This window comes from Oratosquilla oratoria, chromosome 42 (genome assembly GCF_046742065.1).
Source record: "Oratosquilla oratoria isolate Oo_2021 chromosome 42, ASM4674206v1, whole genome shotgun sequence".
Classification (NCBI taxonomy): domain Eukaryota; kingdom Metazoa; phylum Arthropoda; class Malacostraca; order Stomatopoda; family Squillidae; genus Oratosquilla; species Oratosquilla oratoria.
Genome location: NC_134818.1, coordinates 18,658,208 through 18,678,659, shown reverse-complemented (window position 1 = coordinate 18,678,659; position 20,452 = coordinate 18,658,208). Strand labels below are relative to the sequence as shown.

Genomic DNA, 20,452 nt, shown 5'->3' with positions numbered 1-20,452 from the left:
AAATCAACATCTAAAGCCAGGTCCACACTTGTTGCATTTCCACGTATCATATCATCTTTGCGTATCACCTAGTGATACGATACAGTGCAACAGGGTATTGTACCCACTTGTTGCGTATCCGAATACAGCAGGCAGATATGCAACAAGTGGGTACAATACCCTGTTGCACCATATTGTATCACTAGGTGGTATGCAAAGATGATACGATATGTGGAAATGCAACAAGTGTGGACCCGGCTAAAAAAAGAGGTGATACACAATAACTGAGGTGCCAAGTGCCTATAGTATGTGAGTAGACTCGTATAGCTTGAACACACAAAACATAACCAAATATAGACTTCATAACTACATAGCTGTTCCTCTGGAATGCATCTACAAGGGAAATCATTGTCCAATAGAAGTCTATACCAATCAACATGTCAATATCAATGGGAAAGTCATGTCAATAATCATCTACCAATTCAACGTGAGAAAATTAATCTAGTACTGTACTTGGCACAATAAGTAATATATAAATAAATGGCTGACATATTCTAGGCATTATGGCAGCAATGATGAGCACAACTTTCTTGTCAGAGCCCCATAACTTTAACTTGAAAACATTAATGTTCATTCCTTTCAGCACTGTGACTACCAAAGCTAGAATATGGTACAAGAGACTAGTGATATACTGTGGCTTACACCTTTTCAATAAGCCATTACTGACATAGGTTCTATCTGCACCATTATCAAACAGAACATTGGCTGTTTGTAAAATGGTGCATTTACCACCCTGTCTTGACAAACATGCTCACATTGTCAGACTTACCGCTAATAGTAGCACCTTCAGTTCCTTCAATTTTGTTCCTTCTAGGACTCTGTTCCAGCCTGACACCACACATCAGTACGCTATGGCCACCATTACAGCTTGTGCACCTTATGTTGGCTTTACACTCTCTTGCCATGTGTCCACTGCATAAACACTTGAGGCAGAGACCCAAGCTTCTTATTTTCTCACCTTGAGCCATTCTGCTTAGTTTTAACTCGTCAATTTTTTTTTCTGATTTGTGTTTTCTACCACAAAAACAGCATACACCATTTTCTTGCTTGGATGAAGCAGGAAGGGCTGCAGCCAAGTACATCTTTTCTTTGGAAACCTTATCCTCATTTTCATTTTCTTCAATACTACTCTTTTTTCCTTTAAAAATGTCAGAGCTTTCCAATCTTGATATTTCTTTGTATAAAATTTTTAATAGCCAGTCCAAGTTGCTCTTGTCCCCATCATCCCTGGGCCATTCGTGCTGCAGTTCGTTGGACAGACAAGGGAAGATGACTGGAGGAAACACTTCACCCGGGTTCACTGTAATGCCAAGTGCTTCCAAACTGTTGCTATGTGTCAGGATTTCATCACACAACTTCCACAGCTGCAGCACACACTTACATCCACTTGTGTTAACATTGATGAGGCAATTCAGCAGGGCTTGTACATGTGCACAGATGATCCTTTCTCGCTTCCCATAATGTTCCTTCAGCAGGTCACAGGCAACTTGGTAGTTGGCACCAACATTGGCCAGTCCCTTCACCATATTTCTGGCATCCCCCTCCAACGAAGACAATAAATATGTGTATTTACTGATTACTGGAAGATCGGCAGTGTCAATGAGGAAGGAAAACTGGTCCCAAAAGGATTGCCATTGAGTTACTTCACCATCAAACTTTGGCAATTCTAATTTGGGTAACTTGCCATTGATGGCTTGTGATTCTTGAGATACGGAATTTGTAGGTACTGTCCTTGCTGCTTCTGCTGCTGTCAATTCCTTGATCTTATCCTCAGCTAATATCCTGGGCCTTCCGCGGTCTATTTTGAAGTTTTGTACTTCATCCAGAGCTAGTTCACGTTCGCTGTCTGATAATTTAGTTAATAAAGCATCCTGTACTTCATCTAATCTTGCTACTCTCTTATCATATTCTTGGATGGCGTATTCAATTTGACTTATGGTGGTAGTAGGTAATTTCAACAAGTTATTTAAGGCTTTAGAAGCTCGAGTGACCCAGCCTTTACACTTTGATTTTGTTTTCCTTAAGGTCTTTATACTTATCTTTTTTGGAGTCGTCATACTTGTCTTCTCTCCACAAACTAAAAAAAAATTATCTATATGCTTGTCTTTTTTGTGTCGCCATTCTTATCTTCTCTCCACAAACTAAATACAACTTATCTTCTTATGGTCATTGTAACCGTCACACAAGATACATAATCATCACACACCATGTAACAATACGTATACGTGTTCATGTATGCCTTAGTTACCAACACCACGCCAACGTTTCTAACAACACTACGTCATGGAGTGTCAGATCACTTGAACAACTGCATTGATGATCAATGCATGCACCGCTGCATCGCATCGGTGGCGCTGTGGATTACCAATGTATGAATGACCTTGGCAACGCATTCTCAATGAAACGCTCGATTGAGGATACAGTCCTACTTAACTGACCATACACCACATTTAAACACATTTACTAGTAAATTCCATGGTGTAATGATATGAAAATGCATTTTAAAGTAATACTGAATAAGATAATTATTAGTGACTCAGCGACAGCCCTGCCGGAAGCCACTCTTGTCAACAGTTAACTTTGAGATATAGTCCCGTATCCTCATTGTTTGAATGTAGTGCTTCTGACATTAATATATTTTTTTATTTATAACTTTCACAAAGGTGATACTCCTTGTACCAGGTCTGAGCACCAAAATGTGAGGTTTAAATCCACAACTTGGTCAGCCTAAACACCATGTTTTTTTTTAGGATTCTAGTTTATTTCCTCAGCTAACGTTTTCAAGAAACATTATGGGCTGGTACCAGCCCCACAAATCTATATAAATAAACTAAACTAAAAGTCTATCTATATACTAAGAGCTTTTTCCTCCTCATACGGGAGCCAAGTCAAAGGCACGCATCTACTCCCATCCACCACCCTTTCCTATTTCTTTCATCTATTCATATCATATTTGAATAAATAAATCAACGAAATAATAATAATAAATAATAAATAATAATAACAACAACAACAACAACAACAACAATAATAATAATTATAACAATAATAATAATAATAATAATAATAATAATAAAGATATATAAATAAATTTATAAAAAGAAAAAAAACAAGTTTACACTGTATATGACTAGGCACAAACTACTATACGCTTACAATTTCTTAGCACAACTTGGTAAATACACCCGACGGTCCTCACAAATAGACACGCAGTACACAACTATCGTATCAAACACGACCATAATACAAACGACAAGCGACCATGTGCCCGTCATTCTTACCATATCCACCAATCCCATACAGATACCCATTAATTGCAGACATGCTTACACTAAAGCACGCCGAGTCAACTACACATATACAACAAATGCAACCCATCGATCTGGAGGGAGTAAGCGAGGACATTGATCATGCAATCTCGAACACGCAGCATACTATCTTAGCAACTAATCTCACCTTCCCTAAAATAGCACACAGGCCACGCATACATCCCCTAATAGACCACAGAATACACCGCTTCCTAATTCAAGCCACACTATATAAGAGTACATAGCATAGCATAGCACGGATGTAGCCCCTATCACACCCGACGACTTATCCAGATCAGACACACTTTACAAGAACACTCCTTAAACACAGGGATTCCTGGGTTGGCAAAAACAAATTAATCGCATGGACCTTACTGCCGACCCGCCTTCTGTCGATCGGTCAGTAAAGCACGATGCATCGCAGACGCATCCGGAACGACGACGACGACGACCAGGAAACACCCTAACGCCAACATTGGACGAAAATCCTGATCATCTCTACCAAGTAAAATCGTGATTTTAATATACTTTTAAGACATAATTGCGAGAGATATGACTACACATTCCACAATCACTTCCCCACTTCCATTTGCCAGCATATCCAGTTTCCCCGAGGGAGACTGCAGCCAGGATTCACTCGCTGAGATAATGAGGGCTTTCATATTTGTACACGCACAAAAAAAAAAAAAGTGTGAGAGTTTTGTGGCGCGATTCTATTTACTTATTTGTTTTTTCATCGAGTCACAGAGAAATACGCGATTCACTATGGTCTGGGTCACGTGTTGGACTCGTGATCGACAGCTATTTCCCTCCCAGAAGAGAGCTCAGAGCTCATATATGACCTTACACGCACACACACCCAACTCCCCGCCCACGGGAATTGGAGTAACGACTCGCAGCGCAGCGATACTGGAATTATTTCAGCCCTGGGCGGGATTCGAACCCGGACCGAAGTAGTGGCAGCAGGGAACTCTACCAACTGCGCCTGGGTGGTTTTGTGCGTGCAGATGTATACGAGTACGATCACTTGGGTTAAATGTTATTATAAATTCTTCCAACACTCAACAACACCACCATCATCACCCTCATTCTTTCTGCGCGTCTAGATGCCAAAACGCTCTTGCTTACGGAAACGATCGACCACTGTGCGTAGAAATCCCAATGATCTTTAAATATTTCCGTGTTTTCTTTTTTATCCCTCCTCTTCACCTCTTCCTACGTGGTATTGTAATATCATATATTATGCTAGAGTAATGAGGGGGCATTTCGACTTCCCATGCTTTGATCTCAACGCCGATCAACATCAGTCACAATATTAACACTACTTATTACAGTATCACTACACGACATAAACACCACTTAAAATTCTACAAATAGTAGACATAATTTCCTATATGAATATGTATTAAATTGTGCTTAATCTTAATTTTCTCCTGATATGAAAACAGAATATCTGTCGGATCGAGCATAAAAGAAAACGAGGGATAATTTCAGGGTAAACTATAAGAAAACTTGACTTCAGTAAACACACTATTACACACTTTTTCAAACTGAACAGGGCCTATCTTGGGTGGATTTTCTCTCTCTCTCTCTCTCTCTCTCTCTCTCTCCCTCCCTCTCTCTCTCCCTCCCTCTCTCCCTCCCTCCCTCTCTCTCTCTCTCCCTCCCTCTCTCTCTCCCTCCCTCCCTCTCTCTCTCTCTCTCCCTCCCTCCCTCTCTCTCTCCCTCCCTCCCTCTCTCTCTCCCTCCCTCCCTCTCTCTCTCCCTCCCTCCCTCTCTCTCTCCCTCCCTCCCTCCCTGTGGGGTTTATATCTGGGGGTTGTTGGACGAGTATCGAATTTGGTGTTTTCAAAGGTTGTTTAGTTACCCAGGACAGTGGACAAGATGCAGGGATAACCTGTCATCCACGAGGTGCCAAGATGAGAGAGAGGGAGGAGAGTGGAAGGGAGTGGAGTATGTAGAGGATGGAATGGGTGAGAGTGGTTTATATGCCTTTTTCTTTTTGGCTAGTCCCCATGTAAGGGGGAAAAAGCCTTTGGTATAACGCATGTATGTATTAGTTGCACAGTAGCATGTGCAATTAATACATACATACTTTAAGGACTATTTTGGGGTACAACACCTACTGACCAGAACACTATTTCCCAACCCAAATGGAGTTACCAAATGTTTTTCCTGGTGTCGCCAAGACATCTTGTATACTTTTTTTTTCAAAACGACATGAATTCAATACAATAAACATATATATTAACACATATACAAATAGATTAGTGGGGATGCCTGTAAAAAGGTTGGTTGACATAATTTTGTCTAGGAAAGAGAAACATCTTTACTCCTAGAGGAATGATTCTACATTTTTGTACTGCAACTATCCCTCCATTATGCTATTTCCTTTTAAAATTGTTGAGCACTACTTTTTTGAATATATATTTTCCTCACCTCTGTCCCTGTGGTAGGGTTAGGAAAGAATTCCGACAAGTTTCCCATGTGGGTCGTAAAAGGCAGCTAAAGTGGGACAGAGTGATGGGACTAGGTATCCTGCTCTCTATATGGATATCCTACAAGAAGTCAAGGCATAAGCCAACTACAACCCTATGATTTGGATAATTAAATATGCATGGGTGTGATACAGATAAAAGTAAAAGGGAAGAGACAGGTAGTATGTTTGTGTGAAGGAATATAGATGTGTTTGCATTAAGTGAAACTGTGTTTGCATTAAGTGAAACTTAAGTGGAGACTGGTGGAGATGGTGTCAGGAGTGAGGAGAGGACAAGGGAGGGAAGGGATAGTTCTGCTGGCAAGTAATAAAATAGGAAAGCATGTGGTGGAGTGGATGGAGGTATCTTCAAGGTTCAATGAAAGTGAAACTAATTTAAAAGGGAAAGTGTTTTTGAGCTTGGGAGTGTAGTGGGGAGGGTGTTGGGAGTGAGCAGGGGATGAGGGAAGGAAGTGGTTGGCTCTACTAGTAAATCAAGATACAGGTATGCATGTGGTGGAATGGAAGCAAGTATCTTCAAGGTGTATTTTTGAGAGTTGTTGAGGAGGATAGAGAGGGACTGATGGTGGCAGTGGGAGGTACTAAGAAAATGATGGTGATGAGGGAGGAAAACAGAAATTATATAAGAAAAGAGGAGATCCAAGGAATTTTCAAAATTATGAGAGCAGTTGAGGCACCTGGGTTGGATGGGCATCATGCAGTCTTTGAAGAAGGGAGGTACAGTAATAGTACACTGGCTATTGAGGTTGTTTAATGTTTGTCTACAGGAGGGAAGAGTGCTGCAAGACTGTAGAAGTGCCAGTATAAAGGAAAATGGGACATAAGTGATAGTATTAGTTTCAAAGGTATCAGATTTTTTAGTGTAGTTAGGAAGGCTTATGAGAGTGTTTTAATCGAGAGGATGAGGAGAGGACCAGGGGGAGTAATTGGTGAGGAGTAGTGTGGGCTCAGGAAAAGTAGAGGATGTGTGGATTAGATTTTTGTAGTAAGGCAGCTCTGTGAGATGGCTTTGGCAAAATGTAATGGCATCTTTTGTACCTTTATGGAATTGGAGAAGGCAGGAAATGGAGATGATCCTTCATCCACAAGGAGTCAAGATGAGAGGGAAAAAAAGGGTGGTGGACAGGAATAGAATGGGTGGAAGTGGGTGCATTCCTTTGGCTTGGCTTTCTCCCTTATAAGGGAGGAAGAAGCCCTTGATATATAGATACAGACTTGAACCTTTATTATAGTCCTTTGTAAGGGTAAAATTAGCCCAGTAAAGCATCAGTATTTTGGTTTAACTCTTTTACCAAGCAGTACAGATTTTCTCAACTTTTTTGTCATCAAAAAATAAAATCCATTTGAGTAAGTCCTACTGCCTGAGAAGAATTAAAGGATTGTAAGGAAATCTATGTACATAAGACAAATAAAATAAAATAGAGAAACCTCTTACAATTTCATAAAATACTCACCAAACTTTGCTTTTTCCATCAATCTATTATCTGAGCTTCTGATTACAGGCTTTATATTCGAGTTCACATGATATTCAAAGGATTCCTCCACTTTTCTGTGGTACCAAAATAATAAGTAAAACTTAGCATTTGTATTATATGTGTATACACATGGGTATATATGAAAGTATATGTATATATGCATACAGAGGTCATTAATATGTAGACAGATGTATATATGTGTATATGCATATCTCCAGGATGAGTGAAGGGTGGTATACCACAAATATCACATATGAATAGAAAAATTAATTCACATCACAGACGAGAACAAAATATATAATTATTCAAATATCACATACACTATTATTAAACATCAACTAAGAGTGTTAGGATGGTTTGGACACATGGAGGGAATTAGTGAAGAAAGACTGGTGGAAAATGTGTGGAGGGTGGAGGTGGAGAGAGTGAACATGAGGTTTGACCAGATGGATGGGGAGGGGGTGCCCACTGGGAAGGAGGGGAGTGTCTGTTGAGGAAGGACAGGAGTTTTGATGAATGAGAGGGAGTGGGTGGTGGATGGGGGGTGTGGGAGTATGTGTGAAAAAATAATTTGATGCAGCCCAAAGGGATTTCTCCCCATATTATATATCTCTCTCTCTCTCTCTCTCCTTTTTTTTTTCTTCTTTCTTTCTTTCTTTCTGCAAGGGATGGAGAGGGGGGTCCACCAATTTAATGAAGTGGCCTTGCTGTAGATGTGCTGTGTCTTGCAACTCTGCTTTTGACCCAGGGCAGTGGGCAAGATGCAGGGATGACCTGTCATCCAGGAGCCAAGATAAGAGGGATGGAGTGGGGTGAATGGGAGTGGAGTATGTGGGGATGGAATGGGTGGGAGTGGGGTATGTGGGGATGGAATGGGTGGGAGTGGATTTTATGCTTTTGTTTTTTGTCTACCTTCCTTGTTAGAGGGAAAACACTTTTGGTATATGTATGTAACCTACTCTCACCTTGTTAAAGAAGACAATGGTTCACATCTACGTTCTAGAAGTACAATGTCTTTTTCTTCATCTGTATACAAATACTCTTCTGCCATACTTTCAACAGTGGATGCTGCAGTCACCTGTTTTCAGGAAAGAATATATATATATATATATATATATATATATATATTGCAAAAATAATCACACAAAAACACGTGACTAAATGATCATTCAGAAACCACAGGGAAATTAAAGTTTGGAATACCAAATGTTTTCGTCTATTACAACATCTTCAGAGTACAAGAAAGAAAAATACAACACAATATTTATACAGAAATAAGAAAACTGGGGAAGGTTACAGCCACATAAAACCTTCAAACTATGTACATATACCCACATACAGATACACATGAAAATATAATGATAATGATAAAACATTAAAACAGTAATAATAAAAAAAAAACACAGACAACCATGTGGCCAAAAAGTCCACATGGACATTTGGACATAATTAAGAGTCATAATACTGTTTTATCATTTCATTGATGACAAAATTATCTAATTGGAATAAACCTAAACTCAAATTGATGTTATTATCAAAATTGCTTTTTATAAAACTGGATTCAATGATGTTCCTTTTTAAAACAGAATTACAAACAACAATTTTTTTAACATTGTCCCAGTCAATGCTATGGTTTGTGTCTCTTACATGGACAAAAACCCCACTAGACATTTGGCCCGTCCTTATACTATATTTATGCTGATTCATCCTTACATGTAATTTTTACCAGTTTGGCCAAATTAACAGGAGCTACAGTGTTTATAGGGAATACTGTAGATGCATCCTACAATATTGCAAGGGAAATTTTAAATGAAGAGTTATTTGATGGTATTGTTTTGGAAATTAACATTGATATTGAACTCTTTAAGGATGCAAGGAGGTCTTACAAGATTTTCATGAAAGGGAAGAACTAAAATATCTTTCTTGCAAAATGTATTATCTTTTTGGGATATAAGAGACACAAACCATAGCATTAACAGGGACAATATTAAAAAATCGTTGATTGTAATTCTGTTTTAAAAAGGAACATCATTGTATCCAGTTTTATAAAAAGCAATTTTGATGATAACATCTTTTTGAGCTTAGGTTTATTCAAACTAGATAATTTCATCATTAATAGAATAATAAAACAGTACCATGACTCTTAATTGTGCCCAAATGTCTATGTGGACTTTTCAGCCATTTTTTTTTTTTTACTGTGGTGGGGGAAAAGAATACTGCCACCAAGTAATTCCACTTGCATCGTAAGAGGCGAGAAGAAAGGGATGGGGATTGGGACTAGGCATCCTTCTCCTTGTAGCCACACAAGGGACATTCCTAAAAGAAAAAGTAAAGGCATAAGAGGGTCTGGGAGTTTTCCAACCAGCACCCTAAGGTCTGGGTCTTTTAATGTGCGTGGATGTGGTACAGATGAGAGTAAAAGGGAAGAGATAGGTAGTATGTTTGTGAGAAGAAAGATGGATGTGTTGGCTTTGAGTGAAACTAAGTTGAAAGGGAAGGGTGAGTGTAAGTTTGAGAGTGTAAGTGGGAGGTTATCAAGAGTGAAGAGAGGGTGAGGGAGGGAAGGGGTGGCTATTCTAGTAAGTGAAGAGATAGGTAAACGTGTAGTGGAGTGGAAGGAGGTTTCCTCAAGGATAATGTGGATGAAGGTGAAACTGGGAAAGGAGATGTGGGTTTTTGCAAGTGCCTATGGGCCTGGCAGTGAGAAGAGTGTAGAAGAAAGGGAGGCTTTTTGGATAGATCTAAATGAGTGCATAGAGGATTTAGGGAGAAATGTCAATGTAATAGTACTGGGAGACCTTAATGCTAGGGTAGGAAAGGAGCCAATTGATGGAGTGGTTGGGAAATGTGGAGTTCCAGGAAAGAATCGTACTGGAGAATTGATGGTGGAAATGTGTCTAGAGAGTTGATGATAACAAATACAGTGTTTCGGAAGAAAATCATGCATAAGTACACATGGGAGAGGGTGGTGGATGGAAGGGTGGTAGATAGAGCATTAATGGATTATGTAGTGGTAAATAGGATTATGATAGGAAAAGTTAAGGATGTACATGTGCTAAGGGGAGAGGGTGGGGGAATATCAGATCATTTTTTGGTGGAAGGTAAGTTGAGAGTGGAGGATAGATGGAGAAAGAGGAAAGGGACAAAAGGTAGGGAGGTGCTTAGAGTGAACTCTTTAAATGAAAAGGAAAAGGAGTACAAGAAGCTGAAGGAGGAGTGGGAGGGAGTGAAGGATAGAGTAGAGCTAGGTGTGCAGGAATGGGGATGGTTCAAGGAGGGAGTCACAAAGTGTGCAAAGATAGTGTGTGGAACAAGAAGGATGGGAGGAAATAGAAGGAAGGGTAGTGAATGGTGGGATGAGGAAACAAAGAAGGTTGTAGAAGAGAAGAAGTGAGCTTTCACAGATTGGTTACAAAATAGGACGAGGGAGTCATATGAGAGGTACAAAGAAAAGAGAAGTAAAGCAAAAGGTAAAGGAGGCAAAGAGGAGAGCAGATGTGAAATGAGGAAAGAGTATGACAGAACATTTTGAAAGTAATAAAAAGATGTTTTGGAAAGAAATTAAGAGAGGAAGAGGAGGTGAATCAAGTAGAGAAGAAAAGGTAAAAGGTGCAGATAGAGAGATGATAATGGAAGAGAAGGCAGCAAGGGGAAGATGGGCAGAATATTTTAGGGAGTTGATAAATGTGAAGGAGGATAGGGAAGGAAAGATAGCTGTAGTGGGAAATGCTAAGAAAATGACTGTGATGAATGAGGAAAATGGAAAAGAAATAAGGAAGGATGAAGTGATGGCAGTTGTTAAGATGATGAAAGCAGGTAAGGCACCTGGTCTGGATGGATGCCATGCAGAATGTCTTAAAAAAGAGGTACAGTGATGGTGGACTGGCTGGTGAGATTATTTAATGTTTGCTGGAGAGAGGGTAGAGTACCGGAGGACTGGAGGAGTGCCTGTATAGTTCCACTTTACAAGGGAAAAGGGGACAAGTGTGAATGTAGTAGTTTCAGAGGGATTAGCTTGTTAACCTCTTCACTCCGGGGCACATCGCATGTCTGGCAGCATTAGCTGCCCGACATGCGATGTTGCGTCATAATAATCGCATTATAAAAAATAAAGTCAGTGCTCAATCGTTCGTTCTCTTTCACCCGTGAATTTTGATAACCATAGAAAATATGATGAAGCCAGTTTAGAGAGAATGGAGGTTACATAGGTACGACTACAATAAATATAATCAAGATGCCGACGTCCACATCATCGCGCACCCACTTGCCCCTCATGCCGCCTACGTTGGCGTCACCGTATGGAAGTGGTTAAGTGTAGTTGGGAAGGCTTATGGGAGGATCTTGATTGAGAGGATTAGGACAGGAACAGAGGGAGTAATTGGTGAGGAACAGTGTGGATTTAGGATGGGTAGAGGTTGTGTAGATCAGATCTTTGTGGTAAGACAGATATGTGAGAAAGCTATAGGAAAGGGGAAGGATGTTTTTTGGGCTTTTATGGATCTGGAAAAGGCTTAAGACAGGGTAGACAGAAAGGCACTGTGGGAGGTTATGCAGATATACAGGATAGGAGGAAAGCTTCTAGGAGCTGTCAAGAGTTTTTATGAGAGTAGTAGAGCTTGTGTCAGGATTAGAAATGGAGAGAGTGAATGGTTTGAGGTAAAGGTGGGACTTCGTCAAGGATGCGTTATGTCACCCTGGATGTTCAACTTATACATGGATGGGGTAGTGGGTCAGGGATTGGAGATGGTTAACCCCTTCCATACGGTGCCGCACACGTAGGCGGCATGAGGAGCAAGTGGATACGCGAGGCTGCCATATCGGCGTCTTGATTATATTTATTGTAGTTGCCCCTGCGTAATGACATACTCTCTAAACTGTCTTCATCACATTTTCTATGGTTATCAAAATTCACAGGTGAAAGAGATTTTGAACCGTTCTGAAGAGGTTAAAGAAAATGGAGAAAAGTGGGAGGTGAGACAGCTGTTGTTTGCAGACGACACTGCGTTTGTGGCAGGATCACAGGAGGGATTGAGGAAGTTGGTGACAGAGTTTGGGAGAGTATGTGATAGAAGAAAGCTAAAGATAAATGTGGGTAAAAGTAAGGTGATGAGATGTACAAGGGGTGAAAGTGGCAGTAGACTGGAAGTGAGCATTAACCACTTCCATACAGTGACACCTACATAGGTGACATGAGGAGCAAGTGGGTACTCGATGCCGACATCGCCATCTTGATTACATTTATTGTAGTCGTACCTACGTAATTTCCATTCTCTCTAAACTGGCTTCATCAATTTTCTATGGTTATCAAAATACACGGGTGAAAGAGAACGAACGACTGAGCACTGACTTTATATTTCATAATGCGATCATTATAACGCAACATCGCACGTCGGGCAGCTAATGCTGCCTGACGTGCGATGTGCCCCGGAGTGAAGAGGTTAAGGGAGAGCGACTGGAGGAAGTGGATAGTCTTAGATACTTGGGTGCAAATGTGGCCAGAAAATGTGGAGTGAAGGTGGAGGTAGAATGTAGATTGAGAGAAGCGAGTAAATGCCTTGGTGGATTAACCCCTTCCATACGGTGACGCCTACATAGGCGTCATGAAGAGCAAGTGGGTACGCGAGGATGCCGACGTCGGCATCTTGATTATATTTATTGTAGTTGTACCTGTGTGACCCCCATACTCTGTAAATTGGCTTCATCATATTTTCTATGGTTATCAAAATTCAAGGGTGAAAGAGAACGAGTGATAGAGCAGTGATTTTATTTTTTATAAGTGAAGTGATAAAGTTCCTTAATGACAACAATATCAGTGTTATGGAGTGGCCAGGCAATTCCTCAGACTTGAACCCAATAGAAAATGCCTGGAATCTGATGAAAAACGAACTGGAGCCGCGACCCACCAGTATTCCAGACCTGAAGGAGGTGCTGAAGAAGATCTGGGTCACTATGGACAGCGCCTACTTCACCAAACTCGCCTCTTCAATGCCCAGAAGGATCCAGATGGTACTCAAGAACAAGGGGAACATGACAAAATACTAAATGTAACTCTTAAGTGGAAATAAAGCACATGTTAGTTGTACTTTTGAGTTTTATTGTCCAAAAGTCCTAGTGTATAGATTTTTTTTGCGGCGACTGTGTATATATATATATATATATAATGCCTTTACTTTTTCGTTTAGGAATGTCCCCTGTGAGGCTACAAGGAGAAGGATGCCAAGTCCCAATCCCCGTCCCTTTCTTCTCGCCTCTTACAATCCAAGTGGAAATACTTGGTGGCAGTATTTTTTTCCCCCACCAAAGGGAATTCCCCCACCACAGAAAATGAATACTCAGAGAAATGGTACAGGACAGCAGCAAGGGGTTGGGGGACAGTCGTAGTATAAAAGTGTCATCATTTCTCTATGAACAGAGTTTTCCTCTATCATAGACAAAATGATGTGTGGCTCTGGTCCGTAGGGGCGCCCCATATAGACCCTAAAGTATCAACTGCATGCTACTTTGCCACAATAACAAGCAGCCAATACCCCAGACGGGGGATGACCCGTCATTCGGGAGGTGCTAAGATAAGAGGGAGGGTGGAGGGGTGTGGAGTGTATTCAGGGATGGAATGAGTGGGAATGATTTTATGCCTTTTCCTTTTTGGCTACCTCCCTTGTAAGGAGGGAAAAAGCCTTGGTATATGTATATGTTTATATATATATATACATACATACATACATATACCAAGGCTTTTTCCCCCCTTACAAGGGGGGTAGCCAAAAAGAAAAAGGCATAAAATCATTTCCACCCATTCCATCCCTGAATACACTCCACACCCCTCCACCCTCCCTCTTATCTTAGCACCTCCTGAATGACGGGTCATCCCTGCACCTTGTCCACTGCCCTGGGTCAGAAGCAGTGTCACAAGACACAGCACACACACACACACACACATATATATATATATATATATATATATATATATATATATAATATATATAAATATATATATATATATATATATATATATATATATATATATTGGAAAACAGTAAACACCAGATTCAATTGAAGGGTTTAATAAACCAAATAAACCCTTCAAATAAAACCTTCAATTGAATCTGGTGTTTACTGTTTTCCAATATGGATCCCAGATTCCAAATCTTCTCTTACATATATATATATATATATATATATATATATATATATATATATATATATATATATATAAATATTTATATACATATAAATATATATATTTGAAATAGATCAATAAATACAATAGGTGATCAACTCTAGTTATTAAAGTAGTATTAAAACTATAAGATCCAATTGATTCACTGCCTTGGTTTTATTGCAGCAGACCAATGGCATGAGTACAGGTTAGTTGGGATGGTTTTGGTGTATTCCAATATCATTCTTAATGCTTTGTTTTGTGCTGTCTATAGAATATCTTTGTTTTCTAGAACAGGGGTCACCAAACTTTCTTCACAGCAGGCCAGACAACTGAGGGAATGATGAGCACAGGCCACAGGACTATTTTGTTCAATACAATAGCTACATACATATACCAATGACCTTTTTCCCCCTTACAAGGGAGGTAGCCAAAGTCAAAAGCATAAATCCACTCCCATTCATTTCATCCCCACATACTCCACTCCCATTCACCACCCCCTGCTCCCTCTTTTCTTGACTCCTCCTGGATAATGGGTCATCCCTGGATCTTACACACTGCCCTGGGTCAGAAGCAATGTAGCAGGACACAGCATATCTACAGCAAGGCTGCTTCATTTAATCGGTGACCCACCCTTTCCATCCCCTCATGCAGAAAAAGAGAAAATGGAAAGAGGTCCCTTTGGGCTGTGTCAAAATATCATTCACACATACTCCCTCATCCTCCATCCCCCACCCACACCCTTCCATGTATCACAGCATCATCCATACAAAAGCATTCTCAGAGTACCGGAGGACTGGAGGTGTGCCTGTATAGTTCTGATTTACAAGGGAAAAGGGGACAAATGCGAGTATAGTAGTTTCAGAGGGATCAGTTTGTTGAGTGTAGTTGGGAAGGCTTATGGGAAGGTTTTGATTGAGAGGATTAGGAGAGAACAGAGGGATTGGTGAGAAACAGTGTGGGTTTAGGACAGGTAGGGGTTGTGCAGATCAGATATTTGTGCTAAGGCAGATATATGAGATAGCTTTAGAAAAAGGTAAGGATGTTTTTTGGGCCTTTATGGATTTACAAAAAGGCTTATGACATGGTAAACAGAAAAGCATTATGGGAGATATTGCAGATATATGGGATAGGAGGGAAGCTGTTAAGAGCATTCAAAAGTCTTTACGAGAATAGTAGAGCCTATGTTAGAATTAGGGATGGAGAGAGCGAGTGGTTTGAGGTAAAGGTGGGACTTTACCAGGGGTGTGTTATGTCGCCTTGGCTGTTCAATCTATACATGGATGGGGTGGTGCAAGAGGTAAATGCTAGGGTAATGGGCCTGGGATTGGAAGTGGTTAAAGAAAATAAAGAAAAATGGGAGATCAGCCAGTTTTTGTTTGCCAACAATACTGCACTTGTTGTGGGATCAGAGGAGGGATTAAGGAAGTTAGTGATAGAGTTTGGGAATGTGTGCAAAAGAAAAAAGTTTATAAATGTGGGTAAAAGTATGGTGATGAGATATACAAGGGGTCAGGATGGCAGCATTTTGGAAGTGAGTATTAAGGGAGAGAGACTGGAGGAAGTGGATAACACATCCCTGGGTGCAAATGTGGCAGGAATGGGAGGAGTGGGGGTAGAATATAGATTGAGAGAATCAAGTAAATTCCTTGGGAGAATAAAAGGTATAATGAGAAATAGACATTTGGGAATGGATGCTAAGAGATTGTATGAAGGAGTGATTGTGCCAACAGCACTGTACGGGGCAGAAACATGGAATATAAGAGAGGAAGAGTTTAAATATATCTGAGATGAAATGCCTGAGAAGTATGGTAGAGGTTACTAGGATGGATAGAATGAGAAAAGAGGAGGTGAGGAAAAGAGCAAGGGTGGAAAGGGAGTTGGTAGATACATATACCAAAGACTTTTTCCCCCTTACACAGGGGCGTAGCCAAAAACAAAAAGGCATAGAAACCACTCCCACCCATTCCATCCCCTACATACTCCACTCCCCTCTACCCTCTTCCCTCCCTCCTATCTTGGCACCTCCTAGATGACAGGTCATCCCTGTATCTTGTCCAATGCCCTGGGTCAGAAGCAGTGTCGCAAGACACAGCACACCCACAGCAAGGCCGCTTCATTAATTCGGCAACCCCCCTCTCTGTCCCCTCATGAAGAAAAGGAGAAGACGGGGAGAAATCCCTTCGGGCTGAATCAATTTATTTCTCATACATACTCCCTCACCTTTGCTTTTTCTTTTAGGAATGTCCCCTGTGGGGCTACAAGGAGAAGGATGCCTAGTCCCAATCCCCGTCCCTTTTTTTTGCCTCTTACGATCCAAGTGGAATGACTTGGTGGCAGTATTCTTTTCCCCCATCACAGGGAAGGTAGGCGAAAAAGGAAATGAATATTCAGAGAAATTGTACAGGACCGTAACAAGGGGTTGGGGGACAGCATAACAGAGGGACAGTCGTAGTATAAAAGTGTCATCATTTCTCTATGAACAGAGTTTTCCTCTATCACAGCCAAAATGATGTGTGGCTCTGGTCCGTCTTCTCCTTTATGCATGGGGGGACGGAGAGGGGGGGTCGCCGATTTAATGAAGCAGCCTTGCTATGAATGTGCTGTGTCTTGCGACACTGCTTCTGACCCAGGGCAGTGAACAAGGTGCAGGGATGACCTGTCATCCAGTAGGTGCTAAGATGAGAGGGAGGGTGGAGGGGTGTGGAGTGTATTCAGGGATGGAATGGGTGGGAATGATTTTATGCCTTTTCTTTTTTGGCTACCTCCCTTGTAAGGGGGAAAAAGCCTTGGTATATGTATGTATGTATGTACTTCCTCACCCCCCATTCCCCACCCACTCCTCATGCATCACAGCATCATCCATACACAACCCTTCTCCATTCACCTCTATCTTCTGTCCGATCCCATCCTTCCTCAACATACATTCCTCTCTTTCGTAATGTCCCTTTTACCCCATGCATCCATCTCATCCTAGGACGCCCCCTCATATTCACTCCTTCCACCTCTACCTTCCACACCTCTTTTACTAATCTTTCTTCACTCATTCTTTCCATGTGTCCAAACCATCCCAATACTCTTTCATCAACCCTATCTCCCAGCTCCGTTTCCACCCCTGTTCTCCTCCTCACTACCTCATTTCTTACTCTATCTAGCCTAGTAACCCCTATCATACTTCTCGGACATTTCACCTCAAACACATTCAAACTCCTCTCTCATGTTCCATGTTTCTGCCCCGTACAGTGCTATCGGCACAATCATTCCTTCATATAACCTCCTCTTAGCACCCACTCCCAGATGTCTATTTCTCATCACACTTCTTAATCAACCAAGGCATTTACTCACTTCTCTCAATCTACATTCTACCTCCACCCCCACTCCTCCCTTTCCTGCCACATTCCCACCCAAGTATCTAAAACTATCCACTTCCTCCATTTTCTCTCCCTTTATGCTCACTTCCAGCTTGCTATCACTCTCTACCCTTGTACATCTCATCACCTTACTTTTGCCCAAATTTATTTTCAGCTTCCTTCTTTCACACACTTTCTCAAACTCTGTCACTAATTTCCTCAATCCCTCCTCTGATCCTGCTACAAGTGCAGTGTCGTCAGCAAACAACAACTGGCTTATTTCCCAATTTTTTCCATCTTCTTTAACCATCTCCAACCCCTGACCCACTACCCTTGCATTCATCAAACAGCCAGGGTGACATAACACATCCCTGACGAAGTCCCACCTTTACCTCAAACCATTCACTCTCTCCATTTCTAATCTTAACACAAGCTCTACCACTCTCATAAAAACAGCTTTCCTCCTATCCCATACATCTGCAGTACCTCCCACAATGTCTTCCTGTCTACCTTGTTGTAAGCCTTTTCCAAATCCATAAAAGCCCAAAAAACATCCATACCTTTTCCTACAGCTTTCTCACATATGTCTTACCACAAAAATCTGATCCACACATCCCCTACCTGTCCTAAACCTACACTGTTCTTCAACAATTACTCCCTCTGTTCCTCTCCTAATCTGCTCAATCAAGATCCTCCCATAAGCCTTCCCAACTACACTCAACAAGCTGATCCCTCTGAAACTACTACACTCACACTTGTCCCCCTTTCCCTTGTAAAGCGGAACTATACAGGCATTCCTCCAGTCCTCCGGCACTCTACCCTCTCTTAAACATTAAATAACCTCACCAGCCAGTCCACCATAACTGTACCTCCTTTCTTCAGACATTCTGCATGGCATCCATCCAACCCAGGTGCCTTACCTGCTCTCATCATCTTAACAGCTGCCTTCACTTCATCTTTCCCTATTTCTCCTCCATTTTCCTCACTCATCATTCTCATTTTCTTAGCACTTCCCACTGCAACTACCTTTCCCTCCCTATCCTCCTTCACATTTAGCAACTCCCTAAAATACTCTGCCCACCTTCCTCTCACTGCCTTCTCTTCCATTATCATCTTTCCATCTGCTGTTGGGAGATAGGGTTGATAAAAGATAAGAGATATAGTTGGGAGATAGGGTTGATAAAAGAGTATTGGGATGGTTTGGGCACATGGAAAGAATGAATACAATAATATATAATAATAAAGTGTATATATACCAAAGGCTTTTTCCCCCTTAAAAAGGAGGTAGCCAAAAAACAAAGGCATAGAAACCACTCCCACCCATTCCATCCCCTACATACTCCACTCCCCTCTACCCTCTTCCCTCCCTCCTATCTTGGCACCTCCTAGATGACGGGTCATCCCTGCATCTTGTCCAATGCCCTGGGTCAGAAGCAGTGTCACAAGACACAACACATCCACAGCAATTCCGCTTCATTAAATCAGCGACCCCCCTCTCCGTCGACTCATGCAGAGGGGACAGAGAGGGGGGTTTGCCAATAAAGTGTACATACATATACCAAAGGCTTTTTCCCCCTTACAAGGGAGGTAGCCAAAATACAAAAGCATAAAAACCATTCCCACCCATTCCATCCCAAATACACTCCACTCACCTCCACCCTCCCTCTCATCTTGGCACCTCGTGGATGATGGGTCATCCCTGTATCTTGTCCACTGCCCTGGGTCAGATCTATCACACATTACAGGCACATAAGCCTGGGAGGGCTTATGAGAGTTGATATTAAATGTGGGCAGATGTAAAGTGATGAGATGTACAAGGGGTGGTGGTAATGGATTGGAGGAAAGTTTAAAAGACGAGAAGCTAGACGTAGTGGATAGTTTTAAGTACCTAGGGTTGCTATCAATCAATCTGGTTTCTCTTGCAGAAAAATGACAGCCTCCAAGAAACAAGCAACAGCCTTCAGGCACGACAATAAGTCACTGGGTGCTGCTGTGTCTGGTTTGCAGGTGCTGTCAAGTCCAGCCTGCAAGTGGCTGCAATGCTGGAGTCCTTGGGCAGTGAGAGATCTCAGAAGAGTTGTCCATAGGACTCCATATGCTGTTACTCCACATTCCTGGGGAGGTGCAGCCTCAAGGGGATAGCACCTAATCTCTGAACCAGGCCAGAGTCTAGGGTTACTTGTACCAGAGAGAAGGTGGGGGAGATTTACAGAACATGGGAAGTAAGTAAATGACCAGGGTGAATGAAAAGTGCCACAAGAAATAGCTATCTGGAGACTGAAAAGGGAGTAATTGTGCCTGAAGTACTGTATGAAGCAGATATTTGGTCTTACTATGTTACCTCTGACCATAGTAGTGTGGCAGGGCACAAGGATGACCCCTTATCCATAAGCTGCTAAGGTGGGAGGGAAAATGAATCTGTTTTTGGATTAATATGGGATGGGTGTAGGGTGGATGTATGCTTTGACTCAGCCACCCCCCTCATGAGGAGGAAAAAGGCTTTTAGTATATGTATGTACCACTCCATCCATGTATACATTCAAGAACCATTTTTCATACTCCAGTACAATCTTATCGTCACCATTATAAATGATTGATTTGGTTTAATATTGCAAAATCCCCCTACC

At 41.5% G+C, this 20,452-nt stretch overlaps 1 protein-coding gene across 3 annotated transcripts in view; it reads right to left on the bottom strand.

Moving 5' to 3' along the window:
* The window catches only part of LOC143021768 (uncharacterized), a 54,603-nt gene that overhangs the window by 19,008 nt on the left and 15,143 nt on the right, over window positions 1-20,452 (bottom strand). For 2 of the 3 annotated variants that reach the window (XM_076179481.1, XM_076179482.1), the window contains 2 exons: window positions 8,285-8,397; window positions 7,299-7,393 (listed from right to left, as the gene is read on the bottom strand). In XM_076179481.1, the coding sequence (XP_076035596.1) occupies window positions 7,299-7,393; window positions 8,285-8,397 (208 nt within the window). Of the gene's footprint in view, window positions 1-808; window positions 2,364-7,298; window positions 7,394-8,284; window positions 8,398-20,452 lie in introns of those variants that run through there. The other variant, XM_076179480.1, reaches the window with a different exon arrangement.